Here is a 19,881-nt window from a genome sequence, read left to right as displayed (position 1 = left end):
AAAAAAAGGCTAGTAATATTGTTGCATTTTTTATATTTAATGTAAATTATTGTGATAAAACACCCATCGAAGCAACAAAATATAGAAAATTATCTCAAAATTTAGAATATAGTATACTTTATATTCCAATAAATTTTGAGTAATCCCCTACTTGCCCGTCGCAATATTTCTTAATGTGTGCTTAACTATAAACAAAAAATATAATCTTCCATTTAATATTTATTCTTTTGTTTATGGAGGATTTGTTTAACCTACTTTTATTTATGTGGCAACAGATAACAATGAATATATTTCCCCCAAACTGATTCGAACCCTAAACCTAATTGTTTCCACACAAACGCGCTCGAATGCAAATCCCAATTCCCCGCCAATAGAAAACGCAATAAATATACCACAAATTGAAAAGGTGAATGTATGTAACTGATTAACCGCCATCTGCCGCCGCATGGACGCCGTCGTCAACTCAGCACTAGAAGAGATATGCTGCGGAGCAGCTGAGGGGCTCAATCTCAGCGACCTATGGGCGAAAATCGGTCCAACTCTCGCTGCCCGCGGCCTCCCCATCTGCCCGAGCTTGAAGCGGGCAGTTTGGGAGAATCTGGCTGAGATACCGGAGCTGAAGCTTGTGGCGTGCAACGGCGCCTCGTCGAAGCTCGCTGAGGCTCTACTCAATTATACAGCTGAAGAGTGCGAGCAGATGAATGTCAAAATTGTGGCTCCTGAAGCGATGAGGAGAAGTTTTCTCGGACTCTACGATGTTGGAACGTCGGAATCGTCTTTGGCTGACATTCAGCGCTTCATTCTTGAACGCCTCGCTGCTGCCCGGTGAGCTCCAGTTTGTCGTAATTTGAATAATACTATGCATTAGGTTTATGTTGGATTGCTGATCATGTTGACTATTTGTTCAATGATTGTGTGTCATTACGCTATCTTGATCAGTGAGTTGTTTTTAACTTAGATTTACTAGTTTATTAACCATAACTACGCGTTGGAGATAGTGAGTTTACCATATATAGGATAAACGCTTGAAAACGGGAAGGTCGAGATTTTAATATCTATTGTTGTTATCCCTGTGTCTTCAGGAACAATGGGATTGCTCAGAATGATCTTACCAAAGAATTACAAATTCCTGCTAACAACTTATGCTACCAATTTAAGACACTTGAAACCAAAGGATTGATAGTAAAGCAGCCAACTGTTATTAGGAAGAATGGTAGCATTGTGTCCACGAATATGCTATATCTTGCTCGTTATGCAAGGCATTTCGGTTCTCAGCAGAGGCTTGAAATCACTAGGACAGATCAGATGTTGATGGGCGGGGAGGGTGCAGACGGTCATGATGTGGTTAACGGAATTGTGGCCGAGAGTGTATCTGTCAAAGATTTCATACCAGCACTGAAAGCCATTTGCGACAAACTTGAAAAAGCTGAGGGCAAGGTATGGAATCTACAGTATCTAGATCCTCATCATACCTACTTATCTGTGTGCTTATTATATTTTTGTTACTGCTGTGCTGCCATCAGGTTCTGGTTGTCTCAGATATAAAAAAAGACCTCGGTTATCGGGGGCCTCATGGTCACAGAAGTTGGAGAAATGTAAGTGGTAAACTATTTCCGCCTTTTTGTCTTTATTTCTTTCCTTATAATCATATTAAGTAGTCCTATTTCTTACCATCCCATAATTTACTTGCAATTTATGGTTAGATATGTCAGAGGTTGAAAGATGCTCGAGTGGTAGAAGAGTGTCGTACAATAATCAAGAATAAGGTATGTGACCTGGAGTTGCACCTAATGCAAACTAAAAGCACTTTATGACCTTAATCCTCATCTGGTCATTACAAACTTTGTTGGGGTGCAGCACTTTGTGACCTTAATCCTTATCTGGTCATTACAAAGTTTGAATTCTTCACTCCTTTGGCATATTGATAGGATGTATTGGGATCAATTTGCTCTGTACTTTGTTTTTGTATCTGTTTATTGGTCCATTAAATAAACACGGTTAGCTCTGTACAAGTATTTTAAGCAATTAGTTTGAACTGATGGAGAGACCTTTGTTGTTAGTGTTTTCTCTCATCTGGCTTTTCATTGTCAAAGATGCATCCCTTAATGTAAGTTAATACTAATATCATGCTGAACTTTGTTGCTCTGTTAATTCCTAGTATTGCTGGATGATTCAATTTTTTTCAAGGTATTGAAATTAACTTAATAGTGTGACATGGATGTGGACTTAAGGTAATGTTGGATATATTCCTAGCATATTTAACGAATTAGAAAATTGGCGAACTCTTGATGCATGCACATTTTTAATAAGTGAAGGATTATTGGCTTCAAAATTTCACATCTACTTAACTACTTATATTATTCTATTTAGGAGGTTGATTGTTTACGTCTACTTCAAAGTTTCTCAACATCACTTTTTGAGCCAAGACCTCATGGACGTGGATCTGATGATATGGACATAGAAGAATCACAAATTTTGTCAAAGAGAGGACTAGTTACTGAAGAAGTTGTAGAGCTTCCCATCTTGCGTCAGGTGTATGACATGATTAATGCTGCAGGGTCAAAAGGATTAACCACTACAGAAGTAAGTGCAACTATTGTAGAATTTGTAGTCAAACATGAACAATGCAAATTACATCTTGATCAGGTTCTTTCTTGAATTTCCTTGATCTTATTTTCGTATTGCTTCAGTTAGGACTTATGACGTCTTTTTTCCATCTAGTGTTTTAACTTTCCTCACTCAGGAATCTCCCAGTTTTGCTTCAACATTTGTCAGAGCATAAGTAGTTTTCTGTAGTTATCCATCAAAACTATCTCTGTCTTCTAACATCGTCAAGTCTGGATATTTAATATGGAGTTAGTCTATGAGTGAGGGTGCTGCATTGGGGTTTCAAAAGTGACAAGGTGGTATAGTTTGGTTATCAAAAAAGAAATTTATAATGAATTTTTTGTTGATAAAAAAAATCATTTACTTATTATCTTCACTCTACCAATTACACTATTGATTGTATGTGGTCTGGAAGTCTTTTATTTATAGAGCTTTTTTCCACAGCTTAGTTAGGATTACATATTATCTCTTACCTATTGACACAAAGAATTGTCATGTAATGCTATTCTTCATATTCTGGGTGTACTTGAAATCCATTGGACTCTCTGTAGAAGGTGTAACTTTAACATCTATAGAAATTTTCAACTGTTAACTTTACAGCAATTTATGTAAGCAGGTATGTAAAAGGCTTGGACTATGCTGTAAGGAGTACCACAAGCGATATTTTAAACCGTTGATGTCTATATTTGGTGTTCATTCTTTAAAGGAAAGCCACAAAAAAGGCGAGGTCTTCCGACTTTGGACATCTTGTAACTTCAAACCAGAAGCATCCAACATGACACCCATTGAAGGAGAAACAGTTCGTCAGGGAGTTATTGAATCTAAATCACTAGCTGTGAACCAGTACCTTCTTAAGGATTCATCTCAGCCTGTGAAGATGCTAGATACTTCTATGTATGTAGGGAATAACAATGGAGATAATGAAAGTGTGAATGATGCAGCTGGCAAAACTGAAGCTTCTAACTGTATGACTGTGGATGAATGTTCTACTGGTCCGCTTGTGTTATGCAATACACAGAGTTCTGATGTGGAGCAATGCACTGGGGTACTTGCCGAGGAACCATTGCAGGGAAGTATGCCAGTACCTAACTTTAATGTGCCAGACACACACCATCTTGCTCTTGTAAATTCTCCAAAGCGTCGATCACATCCAAGGTCTTCCAGTCTTGCATTTCATGCATCCAGTTCACGGAAGGAGCAGCATATAATCAAGATTTTGGAGGTCTGCACCCCAATCTGTCAAACTTACATTCCTGTTATAGCTAGTTGTCTTGATTGTCATTAATCTTGTGGAAATTTTATGTCTGAAGGAGGAGAAAATCCTATTAAAACCTGAGCTCCACAGGCATCTTGAGAGTCTTGAGACGGAAAAGAACACAGTGATGGATAGGAAGACCTTGGAACGTATTCTTAACAAAATTCAGCAAGAAGGAAATTGTAAATGCATCCATGTGAGTGTCCCAGGCGTGACAAATTGTGGTCGCAGCAGGACAACAGAAGTTGTCCTCCATCCTTCAGTTTTTAATGTCTCATCTGAATTATTGACTCAAATCCATGATAAGATGAGGTGTTTTGACATCCAACTGCGAAAGGAAGCATATATGCTGCAGAAGAAAAGCAAATCAGTTCCTATATTAGACAATGTGCAGAGAATCCCCTGTAGCGTGCAGGGCCAACCAGAGCATGCAGGATTGATGCGTGCTAATGGATTTGTGCTGGCAAAAATGGTTAGGACAAGGCTTCTTCACACCTTTCTTTGGGGTTCGGTCTGCAGTTCCCCTGGTTGGGATCAAGCTTTATTCTTTAGTGACCATTCTCGTGATTTAGAAAATCCACACAGCTCTTGTAAGTTATTTGAGTTAAATCTATCAATTAGGTCAATGCCACTTGAACTGTTTTTACAAGTAGTTGGATCTACTGAAAAGTTGGATGTGCTCGAGGAGTGTAAAAGCGGCTTGTTACTTCGTGATCTTCCTATGGAAAAACAAAATTGCCTGATAGATACTAGAGCATCTAATCGCTTGTCGTATCTAGTCGACATACTACGGCGTTTGAAGGTAGGATGCATGGTCTCTTATTAATGGTATTTGCTGTTAATGTCAAATCAATCGATTCTTGTGTTTGTGTACCCTTGTATCAATCTTTGTAAGTGATGGGTTTTCTGAGAATAGAGTTCATTTATAAGGATATGGACTATTCTGTTCTATATTTAATATTGAAGTTGATGATTGGGTAGGAGAATCCCAAATCAACTTTAAGCTTATGCAGATGGATTGGATTGATTCTTGTTTATTCATCCTTTTCTACTCCAATGTATAATTGTTTATATATTGCCTTCCCAAACTCTTGCCCCTGTTCGGTAAAATACTTTTTACTTTTTGGGCAGCTCATTCGTCTAATGAGCAAGGGGAATGCAGAAGATGGATCCAGCAGCCTCCACACTACTCTTACTTATGCATTGGAATTTAAGCCTTACCTTGAGGAACCAACATCAACTGTTTCATCATCTGGCCATTTAGCTGATCTACGCCCTCAAATCAGACATGATTTTGTCCTTTCGAGTAAAAAAGCTGTGGATGAATACTGGGGTACTCTGGAGTATTGTTATGCTGCAGCTAAATCAAAGGCCGCATTACTCGCATTTCCCGGATCTGCAGTTAGTCAGGTGTGCTTCCAATACCCATTCTTTTATCATCCTTATTAATGAATGATGCAGGAACTAATATTCCTCTTTCCCCACTAATCTTTCTCTAGTGAGGAGCTATTGTTTACTCTCTCTAACATTAGTATGACTGTCTCAAGCAAGTATCATTAAGCTTATTTTATTACTATATTTTCTGAAACTTGGGCAAAGTTATTCGCATTGTAGTTTAACATTCTTGTTTGCCCCACACCTAACTGGCACCTTTTATGGTGATACTTATGGCAAGATATCTTACATCCTCACTATATTAAACATTATAACTGATATCATTCTCCTTATAAGATTCTTTGGGGTATATATGTTGAAGGGACTCTCTTGCTACATTTTATTTTGCTTTCCTAGATCTACATGTATGATGGCAAAAAGCATTGGAATTGGATAGTGAAGCTATGTGTGGTAATTTGGTGAAATACTCTCTCCGTTCCTTTTGTCATGCTCATTTGAGAATCAGTTTGTATCATTATTGTTTCCTCAATTTATTAGGAGTATATGTTATATCTCTTTTGTTATTTTCTCTTTTGAATTCCCCCACCTTACAAGGAGTGCAAATGTATCGTGTTAAAAACCGATTCAGTAACTTGTATAACTTGGAGTTAAATGCTGATTTCTAAAATTTACATAAGTTTCATTCTCATCTTGAGTAGTTGAATATGAATCATTCATTCCTTGGAAGATGTATTCCCATGTCTGAAGTTTTCACGGGCATTGCTGGTGCTACTATCTCAACACGAACAAAGTACATAAAAATCGAGTGATTTGATTTTGAGCATGATAATTGAGTTCTTCTGTGTTTTACATTTATATAAATTGTTCAGATATTTCATCCAAAATCATGGGCATCTGCCCGGGTCATGACAGCTGCCCAGCGAGCAGAACTTCTGAAGCGCATAGCTCAAGATGGCTCAAAGAAGAAGCTTTCATTCAAAGACTGTGAGAAGATTGCTGAAGATCTCAATTTGACACTGCAGCAGGTTGGTTTGTTGGGAAGTCATTAGTGTTCTGTATTTTTGTTTGACTTGATGTGAAATAAAAGATGATTGTCAATGTACAAAGTGAGTATGCTGAGGTGAACACTTGGAAAAGATTTCATGTTCAGTATTATCACCTCGCTTCTAGTTAGTTTTGATTGGAGTTACTCTCTGATATGGTTTAATTTATTAGCTACATAAACTGAGCACCTCTGTTAACTAGCTCCTTGGTATTTACACAAGCTGATTGTTCAAATATAACTTCTGTAGTAAAGCAGGCTTCAGGTAACATTTGTTAGTTATGACATACATATAATCTGCTTATGTAATTGCAGGTGCTCCGTTTCTATGATGACAAGAGGCGGCAGTATGCTGCTAGACCTACGAGTTCTGTGGATGCTGAAGGTGAAGAGCTTCAGGCAGTCAACGGAAAACGTACAGTATCTTCACGGAAGAGGAGGCGTGCATCAGACAGAATTTCCTCAAAGCTTGCAAATGAACATTCAGGTCTGGAGGCAGCTAATTCTTTGTTAGATCCAGATAAGCAGCCTACTGTAGAACAAGGTTCTTTGACAGCTACTATGAAAGATGATGATGACCAGTCTCAGAGAAATTCTGAAAGGTTGAGTGAAGAAGATAAGGGGGTCTATTCTTTCAAGCGAGCACTATCACGGTTGAACCCAGCACGGCAGAAAAAGTTTTTTTGGTCAGAGGAGGCTGAGAGGTAATATTATCATATAGTAGCATGTTCATAAATTTTACTCGTATCAATAGCAGCTACGATTAAGCAAAACTTTCTCAAATTCTAGTTTCATTTAATTGCTATTTGATTGTTTTTCCTTTTTTAAATTCAGTTTTGTATTCTAATTCTGGAGCCTGTTGACATTTCTTTCACAGGCAATTAGTGATTGTATATGCTAGACACCGAGCTGCTCGGGGGGCAAAATTTCACCGTACAGAATGGCTGTCAATTTCAAATCTCCCAGCACCTCCTGATGCGTGCAAAAGAAGAATGGCGTTGTTAAATAGTTTTATCCCTTTCAGAGAGGCTGTTATGAAACTATGCACTATTCTTTCAGACCAATATGCAAAGTACATTGAGAAGTTCCAGGACAAGATGTCGATTAATGCAGATTCTGAAGAGATGATTCGTGGTCCTGCCTCTGAAGAAGCTGGCATGCTTGAGAAATGGGCTAATTTTGATGAGGATATTATTAAGGTTGCATTGGATGATGTCTTAAGATGCAAAAGATTGGCTAAGCTGAATGCTGCTCGGGAAACGTTCCCGGAGCAGGAAATAAGCGTGCATGATGTAAGTTTTATATCTCACATGCGGTAAGAAATAGTATTTGCTTATCGCGCTTTCAAAATAAATGCTTCAGCCAGAGCGCATATTTGTTGTGCATGTCCTACCTATTACCATGCGTCATGCGGATAAATATCTCCATCTTGGTTGTGAAAGCATTGGCTGTTTTTGCACTATGTTTCCTTTCTTGGATTTTTGTGCAACATTTCATCATGGTTTAATTTTAATTTGCTTCTCATGGTCAGGACGTCGAAGATTGTGGTCAGAGTGGTCAATTATCAAGCACCGAGCAACGTCTTAGAAAAAAATTGCATATAAATACGGGTGCAACAATTTTGAGACAGATGCATGAATCAGTTGCTGTTGCAAATGCTGTGGAGCTATTTAAGCTTATCTTTCTAAGCAAATCGAAAGCTCCAGAAGCACCAACTTTACTGGCCAAAACACTACGTCGTTATTCTGAGCATGACCTCTGTGCTGCTTTTAATTACTTGAGAGAGAAGAAAATTATGGTATGTAGAATTCATCTACTGCTCATGGTAGTTACCCGGCACCATATGGATAAATGTTAAAATTTAGAGTTGTGATGCCTCTGTTGTCATAGTAGGCAATGGTGGAAATAACTTCAATGACTATAATTCCATGATGTGAGTTAGGGATCTTATATCTATTATTTAGTTATGCTGGCTTATTCACTATATTAATAATATGGACATTGAATACTTGGAGTACTTGTTTGCTCTCTGACAACGAACTATATAGTGGTTTTCTAGCTGTTACTGGTCTGTTTCGTCCTTACCTGTATTTGGTTACGCAATAAAGCGGTCTGTTATCTCTCTTGTGCAGATTGGAGGTGGCAGTGGTCAATTTGAATTATCACAGACCTTCTTGCATAGTATCACTTCAACTGAATTTCCCGCTGATACTGGAAGCAGAGCTGCTAAGCTTGCTCTCTGGCTTCATGAGAGAGAAAATGATTTAGTCGAAGAGGGCATTGAAGCTCCATCAGATCTCCAGTGTGGTGAAGTATTTTCTTTATGTACACTACTATCTTCAGGTGAACTGTCAATTACCCCATTGCTACCCAATGAAGGTGTTGGAGAGACAGAAGATAACAGACCTTCTAAACGTAAAAGTGATACCGCAGAGCCTGATGGCGGATCACCACAAAAATTAAGAAAAACATTTGCTGGAGACAGTGAGATGTCTTCTCGGAGAGAAAAAGGCTTTGCCAGCATAAAGTTATGCTTGAAACGTGAAACAATTCCAAGAATAATGGCCATCGACTCGCTCGGAAAGGTGAACATGTATCCAAACCCATTTCTTGGTGGAAACGATCAAAGCAATATTTCGTCTGCTTTGGATGACATTGCTGATCATGCAAGTGATATTATTGATACTGGGACGTTAGATCATCCCACTTTCCAGCTTAGCGAACTATGCCAAGCATCTATTTTCTTCATGTTCTTATGAAGTAAATAGTCTGTTGCTTCAACCCGACTTATTCAAAACACTCTATTCAGCCATTCAGAAGTCTGGTGACAACGGTTTGAGAATGAAAGAGATCCAAAAATTTCTGAACATTAAGGGTAGGAAACTTTACTCTTGGATACTGTGCAGATATCTTATTTCTTCTACATTTACCCTTTATTGCATATTCCATTTAATTGAAACCATCAATATCCTTTCCAGAAGAGAAAATATTGGAAGTTATAATCGATGTGCTTGAAGCATTTGGGCGAGCGTTAAAGGTTTACTTTTCTTCCCCATTAATTACCCTAAAACCTTATAGTACCTTTTAAGCTCCTTCTCTGCATGTTTAGTGTCTCACCATCATCTGAGCGTGGAAGGACATCATTCTTTATTTTGACACCTTGCATTGCATCTCAAATGCAGGTCAATGCTTACAATTCAGTTCACGTGGTTGATTCTCTATATCGATCGAAATATTTCTTGACCAGTATAGATGATCGTGTTGCTCATCATCTCAAATCGCAAAGGAAAACCAAGGACGGTGAGCCTTCACCTTTTGATCTTGATAATCAAAGGGAGAATTTGGCTGCCTCGGAGGATATGATCAACACAAATGACATTGAAGGACACAGAGTCACAATTTTAAATTGTCCCATAGGCGTCACAGATCCTCCTGAAGTTGCTTCGACCAAAGTGACTAGAGTAGAAAATCTTGAATGCTGTAGTACTCATTCAAATAGGATATGTAGACCCCTGTTGCCATGGATGAATGGAGATGGTACTATAAATGAGCTTATATACAACAGGCTTCTTCGCCGTGTTCTTGGTATTGTTGTGCTAAATCCAGGGATATTAGAGGTTTGCTATCTTTTTCATTCAATCTTATATTTAACCTCATTCACAGTATGTTTCTACGGCATGATATGCATCATCTCACCGGTTGCATTGTTAGTGCATTCTTGCTATCAATATCAACCAGCTTCTTAAGATTTTTTTTCCCGTTCCCTTGAAAAGTACTTTGAGACATTATTGCTAATCGTCTTTATGTACAGGATGAAATCATAAATCGGATGCAAGGTCTAAATCCTCAGGTATGCAACTTCCTTGTCTCTCAATAAAAGATTAAAGCTCATCAGGACATAGATCTGAGAGTGCTATCTATGGTTTAATACTTACAACTTTTCTCTTGTTCTCGACTTTAGTATCTACAAAATACAGTTTTTATCTCAAACCCTTTATTTCACTTCACAGCCTAGATTCTGCTGCAATTTTACCTCTGATTGTTACTCTAAGATATTGGTTTTTTCAATCACCAATATATGCTCTTTTTTTAAATAGCCTAAAGATCTAGACACTTCAGATTTGTAAGCTGCACTTCCTATAGAATGCAGCTTGCTGTAACTATTGGCGACTTCTTTAATTTGCTTAGTTTATCAACTATTTGTTGCTAATCGCTTCAATTAATGCCTTCAATCACCAAAAGTGTAAGATCAAGATACTTAAGATTCCTAACATCCTATAGAATGCAGCCTCCTGTAATCTTTACCAATCTTCCTTAATTCACTTAATTTTTCCAGAATTTTTGGCATAATTTAATGCCTTCAATAACCAACAGTCTAAGATCAACATACTTTAGATTCGTAAACTGCCTTCCTCTACTATGTACTTGCTTTAATGATTGTCGAACTTCCGTAAGTTTGCTGCATTTCTCCATAATATGTTGCTAAACGCATAATTTAATCCTTTCAATCACCAATAGTCTAAGATAAAGATACTTAAGATTCCTAAACCGCCTTCCTGTAGAAATCAGCTTCTTGTAACTATTGCCAAACTTCCTTAATTCTGTTAATTTCTCCATAATTGTTGCGAATCGCATAATTTTAATGCGTTCAATGATTCAATCACCAACAGTCTAAGTTGAAGATCTTTAGATTCCTCCCTATACTATGTAGCTTGCTGTAATTATGGTCAGACTTCCTTAATTCGCTTCATTTCTCCAACATTTGTTCCTAATCTCTGCATAATGTTAATGCCTTCCAGAGCTGCAGGCAGCTGCTACAGATGATGATTCTGAATAACCACATAACTACCCGAAAAATGCAGCAGATGACATCTTCTCAGCCTCCCTCCATTCTGGCAAATCTTCTTGGTGATAAATGCAAAAAGTCTAAGCTGGTATGTCGAGTCCATTTCTTTGCGAATCCCTCGACCACAACCTTGTTGTAGAGCAGCCAGGGCGAACACCACGCGAACGGGTGAAGGTCGAAACAATGGACATATGTCGAACCCTCTTCTTGTATAATTAGGAAAATCTGGTACACTTTTCTTGTATAGTTAGAATCATGTATTTAAAGTCTCTTGGGTGATGTCTTGGGTTCAAATAAAATGTTTTGGCCTTATTTACTTGTGGTTCGCTTTTATGGAAGAAATGCTAATAGCAGGCTTTCTATGATTTATGCATTATTTTTCTTAGAGTTTTCTATTACCTATTTTGCTAAATTATTTATCTTTTTCCATATTCTTCATTTCAGTTAATGGTTTTAAAATAATACTTGTCCACAAAATAGTGACCTATTTTATTATTAATGTCTATACTCATGCAATTCATTTAATTATAACTACATTATAATAATTAAATACTGATATTATTTGAAAAGCTTATTTCATCCTCAATACATTCAGAACTCACTCAAACAACGTTAAAGATTCATCCCAAAATAATTGGTTCAACACCTTTTATATCGAGGTTTCCTATGATGGACTAGTCAAAATACTAACTTAGTATGTAGTAATAATTCTTGAAACACCATTTATAACTATTAGTAGTACTTTATACTAGCTTTTTATGATTAAAAAATATTACCTTTTAGGAGTTAGGGGTCTAATATTTTCAAACTAGTTACAATACGCCGGTTGCCCTTGTTTGGGGTTATCTGCAAGGTTTTAAAAGTAACTACCCAGTCCCTGAAAATTTGTCACATATTTTCATTTCCGTCCGTCCTAAAAATTTGGCACCTTTCACTTTTACCATTTTTGGTAGTGGATCCTACATTCTACTAACCCATTCACAGTCATATTTTATTATAAAACTAATATATAAAAATATGACCCACATTCCACTAACTTTTTTAACTCACTTTCTATTAAATTTCTTAAAAACCGTGCCTGGTCAAATGGTGACGAAATTTGAGGGACTTAAGGGAGTATTTTTTATGTCAATACAATAAGTCTGACCACAAACAGTTATTGGTTTATACCTAATGCTAAACTATCTCTCGGCCAACCCTAAACCCTAAACACATTTATGTGTTGTGTCTTCTCTGCTATGCATTATTAAATGGCGAAGTTTGATTAAGTGTTTATCATCTTTTACTTCCCAGGTCCATCAAATTGCACGTGGATTCCTAGATCCTTACGCAAAACGTGCTGTATGGAGTGTTTGAATATCAGCAGCCTACAAGTCATGGAGGTTTATCAACATCATATGATCAGCCACAAACTCTATTGAAACATGTCCGGTTACTGCTTCTGGTACAGCAGCTTCAGGTAGTAGCTGCAGCTGCAGAACCAGTGATGAGCCAAAGGCGTTTTTAACCTAGTTAGCTAAACAACAAGGCAACTATTCAACACAACACAAATATTGTATTGAAGTTTTACGCATTGGAAAAACAAAATCTGAAATTTCAATATACTTATGCTATAATAAGGAAATTGGAATTGGAAGAATTAGCAAAGCAAAGCAAAAAGAAGCCATTCAACACATTATACAAGCATATCTAGTTGCTTTCATTCAACAGATTTCAACGTAACACAAGCAGTTATAGTTCCCCTTCATTCACTCATCATCAATCGTCTCTTCTCCTTTCTCTTTCAACAGCGACTCTCGTGCTTGCTTTTTCGGCAGCAATGCTACATAAAAAAAAACAAGTATTTCAATATAATGCCAACGGAGTTAGCTAAACAACAAGGCAAACTATTCAACACAACACAAACCGTGTTTCCCATTTCCAATAGCTGGATTGTTCATCTCACGGTCAACAATGCTGCATACAAAAAATAAGCATTTCAATATGATAATACTACAATTTAAGAACCTCTGATTATATTAAGAGATTCCAAAATCAATTCAAATCATATGGATCATATTGAATAAGGGGCTCACATATCAACATTGGTAAAAAAACCGACTGTTACGAGACCACTGGACAGAACTGTAGCAACGTAGTCCATGCCCTTCCATTGGACAACTTCAACCTTGGAATATCGAAGACACGTCTCGCAGTTGTCCTGGAATATGTAGATGACCCAACCTGTACTTTGACTAACATTATTGCCAGCGTAGACAGCTCCCACCACGAGCTCCTCATCCTCATCCTCATACTCCTTACTCTGACCCTCAACCTTGACTTTCCCAAGCTCCTTGGAGGACAGATTGTAGCTGAACCAATGACTTGTGCTGTCGATAATGAATAGAGTGTCACACCCCACATAGACAAGGTTCCTCTTCTTCCTGTAATCTGAGGTAGGTAATGGTCCAGGGAGCTTTTCTTCTATGACTTCCCACTCCTTTGTCCGCAAGTTGTACGAGAGGAGAGATGGCTTCGAATGCTGTTTATCTTCGCCTAACTTGTCGCGCGATGGGCGGTAGAATAGTTCTTTGCTGTAAAACCATCTGTGATAGTATATCACAACCAGTTCGTCGGTCCACTGAAAGCAAGAAGTTGGCAGGGGATATCCAATATCATCAGATAATTTCCTAGCCTCGAACTGGCCTTTCACTGGGTCGTAGATCTCAGCCCAACTTTCTAGATCAGTAGTGCCCCTACTGCCCCCACAGATGAATATCCTGCCATCGCGTAATGGGACTAGCACGGAGGTGTATCGCTTTACATTCATAGCCGTGGGGCAACGAGTCCAACACATATTTGGAGAAGCAGCATGTGGAGGTGGTGGCGATAGTGGCGATACAGACCACAACCAGTTGGTTGGTTCCGGGGCTATGGGATCATCCTCCAAACGGCAACCCCCGAACATGAACAAGGTACCACCGACACTGAAAACTCCATATTGAATTGGAATGTCTTTTACTAAAAGTCCTTGAAATTCAGACATTTCAGGATCTAGATGAATACAATCCTCCAACTCCGACTCGCTGAAAGTACAATATCGCATAGTCTGATTAAAGTAGCTGCTTTTATACTCCGTATCCTTGGAGCTATGGGTAAGCAAAGTGAAGTGTAATCCACCGCCCTCCATGTGCTGCTCAATGAAAACCAATACAAATATTATTTATTCACGTATTCATTAATGATCATAGTAATCTATCTAAGGCAATAAACAATGAATTATTAAATTTCTATGTGATCCAGCCATCATAAACTAGGGTTGTTCAATGAAATTTTCCCTAGGAATTGCATGTTAAATCCTAAATCTATTCATTTGATATTAAATTAAATAAAAAGAAGAAAACCCTCGAATGAAGATGATGAAAGCCTAGTCAGTCGCTGAATCGTCCAAATGTAGACACTTAATTAATTTAAAAAACTCAAATTGAACGGACTGATACATAACAAACAAAATCCCAAAGGATACAAATTTTCGGTCATTTTTCAAAATGACTCGAGATTTGTTTCACCCCCCAAACTATGCTACACTAATTTAAATTACTTAAGCCTACAGAATTCCTTAATCATGAGCCCTAAATAAGATTCGGGCAATTAGCCCTAAGAACAAATACAAGCAATTAGGATTAGCCCCCTTTTGTTTGAACAAGCAAAATAGAAATCCAAGAAAATGAAGAACTGCAGTAGCGGATTAAATAAAAAGGAAATTAGATAAAAATTAGAATGGAACGAACCTGGGGAAGAGATCTGATCGATGGAGAGTCCAAAGATTAGGGTTTAATGGGGAGGAGAATAATATATATGGGGAAGATATATAATAGTTCTATATATATGGGTAGAGATCTCTGGATACGACCGCGTTTTGCAATAAGTGCCGTAGAACTATTTTGCCAATAAATGATTATATCCTTTTGCCTATTCTCATTATTATAATTTTTCCCTTTATTTCATATTTTATTATTATGAATAAATAATTATCTATAAACTCAAAATTGTATCTGCTTGTTTCTTAAAATTAATTTATCTCATGATTACGATTACAATTATATTATTTAGTTTTTGATTGAGCACCTTACGACACTTGTTTATAATACTCCCTCCGTCCACGAATAAGAGCCTCGTTTTTTCATTTTAGTCCGTCCGCGAATAAGAGTCTCGATTCACTTTTACCATAAATGGTACTAGGGTCCCACCTCCACCTAACTCCTTTCACTCACATATAATTTAAAACTAATATATACAAGTGGGACCCCTATTCCATTAACTTTCTTCCACCCACTTTTCCTAACATTTCTTAAAACTCATGCCGGAAACAAATGGGACTCCTATTCGCGGACGGAGAGAGTAATAGAGAAATAGCAATCCTCAAGATAGGTTTTAATAATACTAGTGTTACATTCATGCGTTGCACGACTTAATTTATTTCTACCATTGTAATTCTATGTTGTGAATTAACTTATTGGTCAAAATGAAAAAAAAAATCACAAAGGACAATTTAAAGTTACTTTTCAATCTTTCCATTTCTTCTATTCCTTTTTCCTCGATTATTGATAGAAGATAAATAATGCGTACACAATTATCCATATTTTAAAATTAATGAATCAATATACACCTGTGTCAAGTCAACGTTGACTCTCGTCCCCAGATTAAGGTTCAAGCAATCTGGCAAGAAATCGCAATAGTTAAAAAATGCAGCATAAATTCACTCTCCAAAATTTATCAAAATATCACCTTGATTCAAGAATCCATTTGTTCCCCAATTCCAAATCTCCCATATACCCTAATTACCAATTGAATATACTCATCATTCCGTTTTTGGGGCCAAAATCATTCTGATTTTTTACTTGATTCTCCGAAAATTCGAAACCCTGCTTCACTCCAATCCCAAATTCCAGCTAAAGATCGATTTTTACCCATATTTTGGTGGTTGATTCAATTTTATAAGACACCTTTGATCTTGACTTGAGCAGAACTCAAACATAATCATAGGAATGGTTATACTTTCTGCTCTGCAAAGATCATCAAAGTGCTTAACGAAGGTGGTGATCCGATTAGGCCAATGCTGACATGGGGAGAAGGTGGCTGTGGTAAACAAGACTCGGTTGAGAAGGAATACTCTATTTGCACGCCAGATTCTGTGACGTGGCAGAAGTCATGCAGGTAGGCATCTGAGGGGCCTTCAAAGGATAAATGTGAGAGGGAGGGGGATACTTTGATGGAGATTGTTCCATTGAAGAAGGTGGAGGTTGCATCCGGTTCGGTTTCAATGTTTCTAGGGGGAATGTCTGAAGTGAAGCCTGGTTGGCCACTTCTTCGCCATGCCATGGTTTGTAACACGACTTCTTCACAGATTCAGCAAGTGAGGCAGATCTCCGTGGTTCAGTGGGTGATGAGGCTACCGAGTAGATATGGTTTGTTTATAGAGAATATGACTAGGAAAGACTGTGACTCCTCAAATCATGACAAAGGTCATCAACTAGATGGAGAGGGTGGTGCAATTGTTCCTGCTGGGAATGAGGCCGTGTCTGTTCCATCGACCCCTGACTGCATTTCAAGGTCCTTGCCGGAGGAGCTGGAGGGCCTTCACGAGAAGCACTCCACCACGTGCAGACTGTTTAGGTTCAGGGAACTTGAGCTAGCTACCGACAGAGTTTTTATCTTTTGCTGGATTATATTTGGATTGGTCCTTTAATTTAGTTTTTGCGACGCCTATTTGACTACATTGTTGTATCTGTCAAATTCTAGGGAGCATAATAGGTAAAGGAGGCAGTATTCAGGTCTATCGAGGTTGCCGTGAAGATCTTGAATCCTTCTCATACTGCTCTCAATGAGTTTGTCCTAGAAATCGAGATCATCACCGCGATACACCACAAAAACATAATCTCACTCTTTGGATTCTGTTTTCAATACAATCATCTCCTCTTGGTGTATGATTTTCTATCAAGAGGAAGCCTTGAAGATAATCTTCATGGTAAACTCCATCCACCAAAATTATCTTTATCAGTTTATGTATATCTTGAGCACCCTAGTCACAGCTGGTCCGGATACATAGCTGGTCTCATAGACATCTCTCTTTCGGAGGCCGCCTCGCTCTCATCAAGAGCACCCTAGTCACCATCCCTCTCCACGTCTTCCAGGTGATCGAGCCTTTTAGGTACTGGATGAGAGAGTTGGAGCAGATCATGGCCAGATTTTTTTGGGGCACGGTGGGGCAGCAGAGGAAGATTCATTGGGTTAGCTGGAGGAACAAGATTTGCTTACCGCTGGACGAGGGGGGTCTTGGCATCCGCCGGTTCAAGGAGCTCGTCAAGGCTTTCAGCATCAAGCTCTGGTGGAGATTTCTCGCGCAGGATTCTTTATGGGCGCAGTTTACCATGCGCAAGTATTGTTTCCATGCTGGTCGTGCTTTTATTTCTCCTTATTCCCCGCATGATAGTCCTATCTGGCATCGTCTGACTAGAATTAGGGGTATTGTGCATCCTTACATTAGATGGTCCCTAGGCGAAGGGCGGATCAGTTTTTGGGATGACGTGTGGGTCGGGGATCGCCCCCTTAGGACCTATTGTCCGCCTGGGATTGACCTTCCTGCCGCCGAGGTCTCTAGGTTTTGGCATGGTTATACTTGGCATGAGGATAGATTGCATGACTTTTTGGCTTTGTATGGTGTGCCTTTGCATGTTTTTGATCTTATCAGGGCTGTTCCGATTGAGGTGGGCGGGAGGGATGTGATGAGATGGAGCCTGACTGGTGATGGAGAGTTCTCGACGGCCTCAGCTTGGGAGCTCATCCGGACACGGTCCCCTAGACATGCTGGCCTTCGCATGGTGTGGAATGCTGGGCTGACCCCGACCATTTCAGTCTTTATTTGGCGCCTCCTTCTACGGAAGGTCCCTGTGGAGTGTGTTGTTCAGACCCGTGGTATCTCTCTCGCATCCAAGTGTCTGTGTTGTGTCTCTTCTTTTTCAGTCGAGTCGTGTCAGCATTTGTTCGTGTCGTGTCCTCTGGCGAGATCGGTTTGGGATTATTTCGATGGCTGGTTTCCCCATATTAGCACACACATTCACACGTGCACTGACATTGCACTTAGACTAGGATTTTGGTGGAGGTCCTCTCACGGGGCCCCCGCCTTGCACATATCTTTTCTTATTCCATGCTTGGTCTACTGGTTCATTTGGACGGAGAGGAATAGCTGCAAGCACCGCAGCATTTCTTTTCGTTCTTCCCATGTTATTTGGCAGGTGATACGGCATTTGCGGATCTTGGTGGCGGCGGGTGTGCTTGTCCCCCTCCATTGGCGCGGTTGCACCCCGGCTGTCGACTTCATGCCTACAGTTCCTCCTCGCCGGCGAGTCCTTAGGTCCCTAAGTGTGCTTTGGCACCCACCTGACCCACCTTGGGTCAAGCTGAACACTGACGGGGCCTTTACTATCTCGACGGGACAGGCAGGTGGTGGAGGAGTGGTTCGTGGTTCAGACGGCTCTCTCTTGAGGGCCTTTTGCACGCCCCTCGTAGCTGCGTCGGCCTTCGAGGCGGAGCTTCTAGCTCTTCTTCACGGGCTGACGATGGCTATGGAGTTCTCATCACAGGTTTGGGTAGAGATGGATGCAGCAGCAGTGGTCGCGGTGTTCACTTCAGGACGCGGGGGAGCAGCGGATGTGAGGCATCACATGGCCCGCATTCGCATGTTGCTCTCACAGTTGCAGGTTAGGTTCTCTCACATCCACCGAGAGGGCAACCGGGCAGCTGACTTTCTTGCAGGTAGGGGGGCTCAGACCCCTGCCATGACCTTCTATGATGCAGATACAGCGCCTCGATATTTGAAGTCACTCGTGAGGATGGACCAGTTGGGCTATCCGAACTTCAGATTCAGATATCGAGATGGATGACTTTCATTTTTTTGTGACTATGTTGATTTTTATGTTTTTTGGTACGTTTGGGTATGGCCACCTCTTGGTCATTACTCAACTTATGTTAGTGTATATGCTCTCGTTTTTTAGATGGATATACCTCGACTTGTGGGGTAATCCGAGTAGCTTTGATAGGTCTCTCGTTTGTTTTTGTGATATTTGTGGGTTAAGTCACTTTTGGGCTTACCCAATGTACGATACATTGTTGATTTGATATGGACAGGTTGGGGGTCCGCCTAACCCCCCGCCGTGACGGTGTTTGAGGAAAAAAAAAAAAAAAAAAAACCCTAAACCCTAAACCCTAATTGGTCATTTCTCAGAAATACGACGGAGAGATAATCCAATTTCGAGAATGCCCAACTGTTACCCACGGAGTAAGGTTTCCGTAGCCTCCTGTAGTGGTCCATTATCACGAGTAACGAGAAAGTTATGGCCTTTTTAATATTCTAAATAAATCTCTAGGCAGCTGCCTTTAGCCGTTTCTCAGAAATACGACTAAGAGATAATCTAATTTCGAGAATGCCCCACTGTTACCCACGGAATAAGGTTTCCAAAGCCTCCCGTAGTGGTCAATTATCACGAGTAACGAGAAAGTTATGGCCTTTTTAATATTCTAAATAAATCACTAGGCAGCTGCCTTTGGCCGTTTCTCAGAAATACGACGGAGAGATAATCCAATTTCGAGGATGCCCAACTGTTACCCACGGAATAAGGTTTCCAAAGCCTCCCGTAGTGGTCAATTATCACGAGTAATGAGAATGTTATGACCTTTTTAATATTCTAAATAAATCCC

General features: G+C 39.5%; 2 protein-coding genes across 7 annotated transcripts in view; one reads left to right on the top strand and one right to left on the bottom strand.

Annotated features, from left to right (window-relative positions):
* The first annotated feature begins 319 nt into the window (after positions 1-319).
* LOC125205627 overlaps positions 320-19,881 on the top strand; it is a 23,343-nt gene continuing 3,781 nt past the window's right edge. For 2 of the 6 annotated variants that reach the window (XM_048104676.1, XM_048104675.1), the window contains exons 1-12: positions 320-825; positions 1,083-1,437; positions 1,524-1,595; positions 1,704-1,766; positions 2,371-2,583; positions 3,224-3,829; positions 3,918-4,664; positions 4,994-5,272; positions 6,127-6,282; positions 6,615-7,003; positions 7,177-7,591; positions 7,831-7,929. In XM_048104676.1, coding sequence (XP_047960633.1) covers positions 446-825; positions 1,083-1,437; positions 1,524-1,595; positions 1,704-1,766; positions 2,371-2,583; positions 3,224-3,829; positions 3,918-4,664; positions 4,994-5,272; positions 6,127-6,282; positions 6,615-7,003; positions 7,177-7,591; positions 7,831-7,929 — 3,774 coding nt within the window. In that variant the 5' untranslated portion in view covers positions 320-445. Of the gene's footprint in view, positions 826-1,082; positions 1,438-1,523; positions 1,596-1,703; positions 1,767-2,014; positions 2,108-2,370; positions 2,584-3,223; positions 3,830-3,917; positions 4,665-4,993; positions 5,273-6,126; positions 6,283-6,614; positions 7,004-7,176; positions 7,592-7,830; positions 8,098-8,431; positions 9,175-9,277; positions 9,337-9,481; positions 9,917-10,110; positions 10,150-11,098; positions 11,539-19,881 lie in introns of those variants that run through there. The other 4 variants (XR_007173791.1, XR_007173789.1, XR_007173790.1 and 1 more) reach the window with 4 other exon arrangements.
* Positions 12,785-15,001, bottom strand: LOC125205629. Its single transcript, XM_048104678.1, has 4 exons — positions 14,916-15,001; positions 13,221-14,317; positions 13,052-13,101; positions 12,785-12,967 (listed from the first exon to the last, which is right to left on the bottom strand). Exons 2-4 carry the CDS (start codon positions 14,312-14,314, stop codon positions 12,894-12,896), a joined length of 1,218 nt encoding a protein of 405 aa, XP_047960635.1. The 5' UTR covers positions 14,315-14,317; positions 14,916-15,001; the 3' UTR covers positions 12,785-12,893.

This window comes from Salvia hispanica, chromosome 2, assembly GCF_023119035.1.
Source record: "Salvia hispanica cultivar TCC Black 2014 chromosome 2, UniMelb_Shisp_WGS_1.0, whole genome shotgun sequence".
NCBI lineage: Eukaryota > Viridiplantae > Streptophyta > Magnoliopsida > Lamiales > Lamiaceae > Salvia > Salvia hispanica.
This window is presented reverse-complemented; position numbering and strand designations above follow the sequence as displayed.

Coding starts and splice junctions, on each gene's coding strand:
- LOC125205629 (XM_048104678.1), bottom strand. CDS start 14,314: ATGGAGGGCGGTGGATTACACTTCACTTTGCTTACCCATAGCTCCAAG. Junction 13,102..13,220: donor TTTTTTACCAATGTTGATAT/GTGAGCCCCTTA, acceptor TTTTGTATGCAG/CATTGTTGACCGTGAGATGA. Junction 12,968..13,051: donor TATTGGAAATGGGAAACACG/GTTTGTGTTGTG, acceptor TTTTTTATGTAG/CATTGCTGCCGAAAAAGCAA.